This window comes from Sprattus sprattus (genome assembly GCF_963457725.1).
Source record: "Sprattus sprattus genome assembly, chromosome: 8".
In the NCBI taxonomy this organism is placed as follows: Eukaryota; Metazoa; Chordata; class Actinopteri; order Clupeiformes; family Clupeidae; genus Sprattus; species Sprattus sprattus.
In genome coordinates this window covers 34,231,843-34,241,842 of record NC_137927.1, presented here as the reverse complement: position 1 = coordinate 34,241,842, position 10,000 = coordinate 34,231,843, and the positions used below count along the sequence as shown (strand labels likewise).

The following is a 10,000-nucleotide window of genomic DNA, read 5'->3' as shown; positions in this document are numbered from 1 at the left end:
TAATGCTATAGAGGGTTTGTGTGTTGCTAATGCTAATGAGGGTTTGTGTGTTGCTAATGCTAATGAGGGTTTGTGTGTTGCTAATGCTATTGAGGGTTTGTGTGTTGCTAATGCTATAGAGGGTTTGTGTGTTGCTACTCTAGATATTTCGGGTTCATCACCAAGCACCCAGCGGATCAAAGATTTGCTTGCCATGTATTTGTGTCAGAACACTCCACCAAGCCGCTGGCGGAGTCTGTGGGGTAAGTTTTATTATTCTTTTGATTCTTTTTGATTTGTTTTACTTTCTCTTTCCAGTTTTATGTGAATATATAATTGAGTTTTGAGCGAGTATGATTTAGGCCTCTCTTAAGTGTCATTGGGGTATAATAATAATTAAGTCAGTTATAGTTGATACATTCTACATTATACACCATACTAAATAATCCATCTATCTGACTTTAAATGTGTTGTACTGCACCCATCTAGGTCTGACATAACTCTGTCTTTTCTCTCCTACAGGAAAGCCTTCCAATTGTATTATAAGGAGTTTGTGGAGTTCACGTGTCCCACTGAAGATATCTACCTAGAATAGTCCCAACCTCCCTTCTTCAGAAGGTCTGTACAGCCATGTGTACCATAACCATGTTGCATGACGGACAAAGAGTAACAAAGACAAAAGACCGACTAACACGCTTGACAGAGCAGGACAGATGGAGACGGACAAGGACAGAAGAACAGAAGTCAAATGGGACGCGCCCTCTATCTAGCACAGTCACGTAGCCTATCAAGTGTCTTTGTGCAACAGTCATCACACAAGCTCTACTATAGGTGGCATCTCCATCTCCCCATCCACCTCCAGCAAGCACAAGATACACCAGAGAGGGGGGGAATGTGCAAGGCGGACGCACCTTCAACCAAGATTGTATTGACAAGTGGAACTAGGGTCAACAATGACAAGTGGAACTAGGGTGTGCAGTTTTGAGGTGATGGAGACCAGAGGTTCGTCTCAAGGGTTGACCCTAACCCTAACCCTAACTCAAGGGTTGACCTTTGACCTTTACATTGATTATATTTATTTGATTGTGTTGTTTTTCTTTTCGTCTGGTTCGTGTGAAACGAACGAGCGAGTAAGAGGCACATGTGTGTGTGTTGCACAGTGGGTCGGGGCAGAGTGATGGCCTCTCTCGTCTCCTCCAGGCAGAGTTGGGGACCCCTGAAGGAGGAAGTGCAGACCTACAGTCTCAGCTACTGGAAGGGGGGGGGGGGGGGCTACAGTCTCAGCTACTGGAAGGGGGGGGGGGGGGGGCTACAGTCTCAGCTACTGGAAGGGAGGGGGGGGGGGGGGCTGGTCTGATTGACTGGATTATAATGATCCTCCTCTGCTACAACATCAGGGGTTTAAGTCTAAGTAGATTACGACTCAGAAGGAAAAGCCTTAACTCACTCGTATGAGGGGATTGTTTTGCCAACCTCCACTGTAATCACCCCAGAAAGCTTACGGTCACTTAATCCCTTCTTCGACCCTTGCACTGATTTAGCTCCTGACTCAAATATCAATCTGTCAATGCCATTGAGTGGCAGAGACGTAACTATAACCATAACTTAACTTATTGATCAATCAATCAATCAATAACTCCTCTTCATGCGGACGTGTACATCTGCCCTAGACTGACTCCAAACCCTGTGGGGCTCCTCACTCTGGCCTGGGAAGCACAAGTAGACTCCTCTGTGTCCTTCAGAACATTCACAAGTAGTGCCTCTTCTTCTTAACATTACTCAAGCAACCCATTCTTATGATTTCAATTCTGGTTTGTATGATTGATTTGTTTTGAGATGTTCGGAGGCGTGGTGCTAGATAATGCTGTCATAAAAATGACATGGTTACTGTAACATCTTAACGAGGACCTGTAACACAATGTATTGTTCTATGAACTGTAACTGTCATAACAGCAGAGGTAATGTCATCACTGAGCCCTTTTGTGTATTGGGTGCTGGCTGTAGTGTTGAAATGCTATTTGATGCGAGAGGACCATTAACCGGCTTTTGGAAAGCTAACAATGGCTTTAGGAGTGAATGCAGGCTGAAGAAACGCCTTCCAGTGACATCCTCTCTTTAATATTTAGTGTGCTAACGAGTTCTGGGAGCACTGAGTGACTTTGAAAGTTATCTCGAGATTCTTCTCCTGACTATACATTGATGAAGGGTAAAGTGCAAAAGTAAAGTTTCGACTCCTAGTGTTACTTTTTTTACTTTATTGAAGACACATAGCATGAAATGATCGACCGCACCACATGTTCCATCTTTTTCTTTTTGTCCCGCCAAAATACATAATCGGGAAAAAGAAGCATTGTTCTGTTTTTAACGACAAATGATTCAATGAGTGGACGGTAATGTTTCAGGACAGTTGGTCAGGGTCTCTTCTTCCCAGATCCGCTCCTTCAGACTAATTGAGGGTTAGGGTTAGGGTTAGGCCCCTCGGTTCCCTATTAGTACTGAACATCTGAAACATCTGCCCAGCCCGGGAATCATCATTTATGCTCGTACATTTCACAAACATCCTCTCAAGACATCGCTACAGAGTATCTGAACACAGAGGCATTCTTCAGTTCTCCATGTGACACACACACACACACACACACACACACACACACACACACACACACACACACACACACACACACAGCATAATTATTCAGCAGGGGAAACAAGACAAGGAGTCATCTGAGCAGATGTCTGTGCTATTGATGGAAAACGAATCTGTTCAAAATAGCCATCTTCCCCTCCCCCATGGGAGTGCTATATCTGGCTATAAACACAGTTGCCCATCTTCCTCAGTGTTCCAAGATTTTTTAATGAACGCAACGAAAGGCTAATATTTTTAAGACTTGTTTATTTCGAGACGATGTTAAGATTTTTTCAAAGGATTTTATTTATTTTGTGCAGAACCTCTATTTTCATTGGATTCAAATGTTTATTTTCATGTTCACTAACACTCTAATGTGAATTCAAATGTACAGTAGACATGAAGTGGGCTGAAGAATGAATGAGCTGAATGAAGGAAAATCACTCAACCACAACTCATATTGTACCACACGTTATCAAAGGAGGTGGCACTCTGACCTAGTTTTGGGTACACGTGTAATGTTTTCATCCATGAAATGACCGGTGGCTTCCAGACAAACCAATGAACACATTCATGAGGCTGTCTGAGCAAAGGCTCGATCAGGTTTACTGTAATGCAGCATTGGAATAAAACATGTTATGTGCAGGAACAGTACTGTTATAGCATATCTCTACACTGTAGTATTTGCTGTTCCTATCAAACTACCTAGACCCTCAACTGAAAATAAATATTGGAATCCAAGAAAGATGATGTGAGATGTTTTTTTAATTTTTTTATTTTGATTACATTTAATGTTTCAAAAGAACTTTCTGGAAAAATAAGTGGCCGTGTCTGAAGCCATATATTGGTTTTCTATTTTGTCCTCATCCTTACCAGGCCGTGTTTTCCTTAAGATACAGATGACCAGCAGGGGACAGGAAAAGCTGTAACAGTATGCCATAATAAATACATATCCTATAAGTGAGAAGTACTGGACCATTGAATACTGTATAGATCCAAACTGTAGTGAATAATAATAATAATAATAATAATAATTATTATTATTATTATTATTATTATTATTATTATTATTATTATTATTATTATTATATTATTATTATCAACCTGTAGTGAAAACAGTTTTAATTAATTTTCCCTCGTTTTTGGAGTGTGAAATTAGTCTTAATTTAAAAAGGAATAAGCAGTTTGTGCTGTGTCTTGTCATTCTTTATACGCTGTCGGTAGCTTTCATCTACAGTCACCTACATGTGCTCAATGTTATTCACAAGAGTAACTGGCTGTTGTTTCACTATCAAGGCTATCTTCAAAATACAGTATGTGAGGAGAAATGAGCAGAGTTATTACTTCTTCAGTGATGTTGATAGTGTTTAGGCCTCCACAGAAAATCAAACGTGTGTGTGTATGTGTATGTGTATGTGTGTGTGTGTGTGTGTGTGTGTGTGTGTGTGTGTGTGTGTGTTCACTGATGTTGATAGTCTTTAGGCCTCCACAGAAAATCAAACGTTGTGTGTGTGGCACAGATACATTAATGAGCTAATTAGTTTATTCTTCATTGACTGTAACTGAAGCGGCCATGTCGCTGAAGGCTACCAGTTCTCCTCCAGATGGTGGTGATTGACCCTCTCCTTCTGAGATCGCATCCAGAGCGGCATGTTAGGGGGGACAGGCTTCACTCCATAATCTGTGAAGAAGCAGAAACTCTGAAACTCCTACTGATATCAGTCTGGGCCGTGAGTGAGAGAAACATCGTTAGCCTGATTCATTCTGCCAGAGGTTTTAAACACACACACACACACACACACACACACACACACACACACACACACACACACACACACACACACACACATACACACACTCACACGTACACACACACACACTGAGCTGGGTTCTGTATGTACTGATTCATTCTGCCAGAGGTTTTAAACACAAGACGCACACACACACACACACACACACACACACACACACTCACACGTATATATACACACACTGAGCTGGGTTCTGTCTGTACTGTAGAGATGCCTGATGTCAAGATCAAAAGAGCAATACGGTACCATCAACCAGGGTGAGGTGTTTCTTGACTGGCTCGGGGTCGTACAGTAACTCCAACTGAACCAAGTTTTCTTTTTCTCGTTTACCACTCCATCTTCTGAAGGTAGGTTTAAATTCAATTGTGTAACATTATTTCAGAAATAAACTATGAATATATATTTAGTATTTTTGGCAATTTAGTGACCTCACCTATCTCGTAGAGGAGCTCCTACAGATGTTGTAATCAAAATGGAGAAAAGTAGTATCGTCCAACTCAAATGGGATAACTGCATTGTTTACTGCCGGCACGAGAAATTAAATCTCATGGAGAGTGGTCATGGAGCTGTCATGAGCGAAAAGTTCCGGGCTAGCCAAAAGTTCCGGGTGACGCAACAGAGACCGATCAGCTGTTTATCCGGCTAGCGAGAAGTTCTGGATGACGCAACAGACGTGATAAAGAATTTTAATATGACACCGAACATTACTAGGGAATTACGGGGATAAATACGATCAAATACCTTAATATCACCGATTCTGTTCATGTAAAGCTCGCTTTGGACGTCTCAAATTTAATTTGGATCGCGGACTTCACTGTTAAAGACTAGTTTGGCTGTGAACACAAAGCTATACTTTATGTATTAGGTAATTGGTTAGCTTAAACTACAGTATCTTGACCTAGCTAGCTAGCAATTGTCGTTGTAATCTCACCAGCGGAAAATACACGAAAACGTAAATAACTTGAACGACTGATAAAAGATATATGTTACACATCACAAACACACGTAATCGATGTTTTTTTGTTTGAGAATAACGTAATTGGTTAGTTTATTTTACGCGAGCTAATTGACTTAGCTGGCTATACAGTGTTTGGTGTTTTGGGTAGCTCAAGCTAGCAATCTCACAGACACAATTGATGTTTTGGGGGAAATAAGGTAATTGGTTATCTTAAATGAATGCATGCTGTTCACTTGGTCATTGTCATTTATACATTTTATTAACCCGTTGTGTTGCTCAGACGACTACTTAGACATGGTCAATTATGTTAGCTAGGAGTATGGTGTTACTAGTTATAATGAACTCCGATGAAGAGGCGTGCAGTGCAGGAGTTTGTGTCTCACAGTCCTCATACCATGTATCAGAGGAGGGAGCCCACCACTTTATTTTCATTAATCCTGGACTTGGGAAAACTCATCTCTGTCGAAGTGTCAACTTTAACAGGAACCCACACGACCTCCGGTCAAGGTAAGTTGATTTAATTGCTTTGCAATTACAGATACAATTTGCATTTAACACGGTTAATTCACGTAAACGCTGGATTTAATTGTGTGTTAACTTCTGTCCACGTTTACCAATCCATCAGGTAGGCCTACTTATGGAACAGATGCACATTTCGCAAAGTGACATGGTCATAGTCAACATCGGAATTTGCCAAGCCACATTCCGAGACTTAAACGGTCAACTGAGTTCATCTGGATGACCGATGATGTAAGTAAAACTTTTTCAACAACCGAATGAAGTCTTTAGAAATGTAATAATGTAACACAGTATCATCGTAACTGGTAATTGAGCGTACAAATTGGTCTTGCACCATGAGGATGCAGTTTGCAACTGGCAATTCAACTTTGCATTATTTTGATTCAAGGTCAATACTTGTTTTGACAGTGGTTCTGAGCAACCTAAAACTTGAAACTAGAATTGCTATAATTATGAGGCTGCTTGATCACCACGGACAAGTACACAAATGCTTTGTCAAAGTCAGAATTTCTTATTTCAAGCAACCTTTTCATCTCTACAAAAGGCTTCAAATGATTTTCAATTAGTAACTTCAACCTAGACACAGTTGCTATGGTAAGAGCAGGTGCAAACACTATCTGCACACTCTATTATCTCAATGATCAATTTCACATATGCATTGACTTCCAAACTCTCCACAACAAATGGCAATATCCTCAACAGGACAAGCATCTGCCCAGATGACTGTTTTAGGTAACCAACACTTGAAGTTAATGTACCAACAGAAATTGGGTATGGCCGATCTCTTACCTCTGGAGGGGAATAAGGGAAACCAGAAATAGCAGAATTCACTGAGTCAAGACCTGTCTGCCTAGACTGAACAAGATGATTCACACGCATTTGATTTTTTAATGCCCTCCAGAATTGCATGCATAATGATTCTATTCATAATTTTATCACACTGTCTGACATGTTTCACCAATGTCCTTTTAGTATATGCATCCTCATTGAAGTGTGACTGCACTTCCTCCATAGCACAATACATTGTTTTTCTCGGTTAATAGTTTGGATTTTACCACCACTGTACAATGCATCCACGTCTCCCTTGATTCTATTCAATATTACATATACAACAGATTGACGGAGGTCTGCTGATCTAGCCATGGCAAGTAGCCTAATAACAACCAGTTTAGACCTGTATTTTGGATTTAGGGTGTAGTATAATGTTAACAATTTGTTTTCTGATGCAAAGGATCCTAGTGTTTTACAGATCTCTCTTTCATCCGTGTACGAAACTCTCTGCAATTTAGCATTGCTGTGTCTAGCCCTAGTCAAGACTTTACATTGCCCACCACCCCCCTCCTCACACTTTGCTTTACCTCCAATTCATCGTCTATGTTGTACGAGCTCCCCTTATGATGTTACCTGAGTACTAGCTTTGAGTCTTTGCTACAGTGCAATATTAAATATGTTTGTGGATAATACAATGGAAAACTTCACCCCATTGCTTAAGAGAGGTGGCCGTTCAACTGTATGGACATCTTGGGGGATGATTAGACACAAACGTTATTTAAGCCCAGCCCCACTAATTGGCATGGGTTGGTCAAAATAATGGAAACACTCGTCAATACAAGGCAATATTTGTCTTTCATAGGTATATCTTATGTTTAGTACTTATTGTTAAGTTATGTTATATTATGTGGAGTACTTATATGTTATGTTATGTCTTGTTATGGTAGTGTGGTACGGTGTCCTGTCCTAAGAATTTCAGTGCCCAGACCGACTCTGTTGTTCTGTGCATCTGACAATAAAAGACTTGACAATACAATTTAATTCAATAGCACTACACACTGCAGCCTCTTAAAAAGTTAAATGGTGTTAGGTTTATCATGTGAACCATCTTTTCCATTAAGTAGTAGTTTGGGGTGGCCATTATGTGTGCTAACTTCTGTACGCATGCTTCCAAATCCATCAGGTACTGACGCAACAGATCCACAATGCTGAAGCCAACAAAGACGTGGTCATGTTCAGTATTGGAAGTTGTCCTGCCATGTTTCGTGACTTTCTGGCAGGCCCAGATTTTAACTGGCTGACCGATGATGTAAGTAAAACTTAAAAAATACATTTTTATTTTTACTTTTTTCCAATCATGTTGTCATCAGATTTCTTTTTTCGTTCTTGTACATTGTAAATATGTGCATTGCAGCAATTGTTTCAGATCACAAACAACATTTCACTTTAAGAAGTTTCTATTTTCTCTCTAGTCTGACAACCTACTAGTATCTGTTATTGTTTTGTTATTGTTTTTTTGTCTTCACAGGACAAAGCAGTGTTCCATGCCCTTACCACAGACGCATACACGTTATGGTGTCGTGACAGCACATAGTTGTGTTAATAACGTGCTCTATCAATGGCGTGGTGCTACTGCCCCGTCTCGTTGGTCTTGGCTCTCCTGACTGTGGCAACTTTGCTTTTTCATTAACGTTTTCTTGTCACTAACACCCCACCCATAACATGTATTTTTCAACTAAACAGGTCTTGCTTTGAATAGTGTAAGTTAGCAGGTTTTTAAAACAAGTATGCTTTGCAGTTTGTCTTGTATATTTCTACAGAATTAAACACATTAAGTCTCAATTCATTTTGACTGACCACAGCATACAAGACCCTCCACCTGAAGACTGGCACCTATCTTCCTTTAATCCCCAGATACTAAATGACTGACATTGAAATTAAAAATAAATCCTGTACACTGGCATAGTTCTGCAACATTGTCTATTGAACTTTAAGTTAAAATTCGTTCAGATATTGCTTATCATGTGTTTACATGAACATCTGCACCCTATTATAATTACTGCACTTGGTTTGGGACTGTACTGTTAAGGTGCATTCATGGGCTCAGCTACTGTGCTTTATGAACATTGCCTTTAAAAGCAAGCAACCAACCTGTAAATCAATGTGAAACTCAACCCAAGATGAACAGAAATTGTGAGTAAGAATGCTCTTTTTTTCGCAACAATTTGTGAAATAAAGAAACGTCAACATGCTTCAGTGATCTGCTTCTTGTTTAACAAACAAACACAATTTTCATCTTCAGGAACTCATTTCAATAACATGATGCATACGAGGAGGTGTTCAGGGCTAGTCTAGGCTATTGCATTGATGTGCTACATGGTTTTGTATGTAACGCTAGTGTTACGGACAGTTAGCGTAATCACTTCGTGACATGAGCAACAGACGTTTAACCCGATGTGAAATAAACAGGCAAGCCAAGACGGCAATAAGTTTATGTAGGCTAGCTTGTCACTATTAAAAGCTTATTTGACACGGTGTAAAAGTTTGATTAGCATGCTGGCTGTGTGTTGGTCGTATAGCTTCGTAAAAGTTCGGTTAACAACACGTCACTTGTGTGTTTAGTTCTATGACTTCGTAAAAGCCTAATACGTATTGTCTGCCGACATAGGCAATTAGGATAATGAAGATTATAATATAATAAAGAAATGTAATTGAAATTGAATGCAGTCGCTGTCGCGGTCTCTGTAGCTGTCCGCTTGTGTGTGCCTGAGTCAACCGCGAGGTCATAGCAACGACTCAAAGACGATTTGATAAACAGTTGATCGGAACGTCTGTAGCGTCATCCGGAACTTCTCGCTAACCCTAGTGATGTTCGGTGTGACATGAAGATTCGATATCATTCACGTGAAAAACAAAACAGCTGATAGGAACGTCTCTATTGCGTCACCCGGAACTTTTGGCTAGCCCGGAACTTTTCGCTCATGACAGCGCTATTGCACACAAGGGGAAATGTCATTGCCTTACATCATAATGGCCATAGTTGACACAGTGATGTCATAATCAATGTGAATTCTACAGTTTCTAAAACAACAATGGATCAAATTACAACCCTATGTTTGGTATGTTTGACTCAATGTACAAAGGACTTTATTTAAATTCACAACTCTATTTTGTCACACTCAAGTGTACAACTATTAAGTAAGGGTTATGACCTGATGTCTTTACACACATTAGGGAAGCCCTCCCTCTAGTGGCAGCCAGGTGTTACTGTAACGTGGCTGAGGCCAACGGTAGCTGAAATGGCCATAATTAGATTATCACAGACATTTATTATAT

At 40.2% G+C, this 10,000-nt stretch overlaps 1 protein-coding gene across 1 annotated transcript in view; it reads left to right on the top strand.

Moving 5' to 3' along the window:
• The window catches only part of mapk8ip1b (mitogen-activated protein kinase 8 interacting protein 1b), a gene marked incomplete at its 5' end in the record, with an annotated part of 43,768 nt that extends 43,130 nt beyond the window's left edge, over positions 1-638 (top strand). Inside the window, 2 exons of the mRNA XM_080843588.1 lie at positions 144-242; positions 502-638. Of these exons, the coding sequence (XP_080699714.1) occupies positions 144-242; positions 502-574 (172 nt within the window). The 3' untranslated portion in view covers positions 575-638. The remainder of the gene's footprint in view (positions 1-143; positions 243-501) is intronic.
• Between the last annotated feature and the right edge of the window lie 9,362 nt (positions 639-10,000).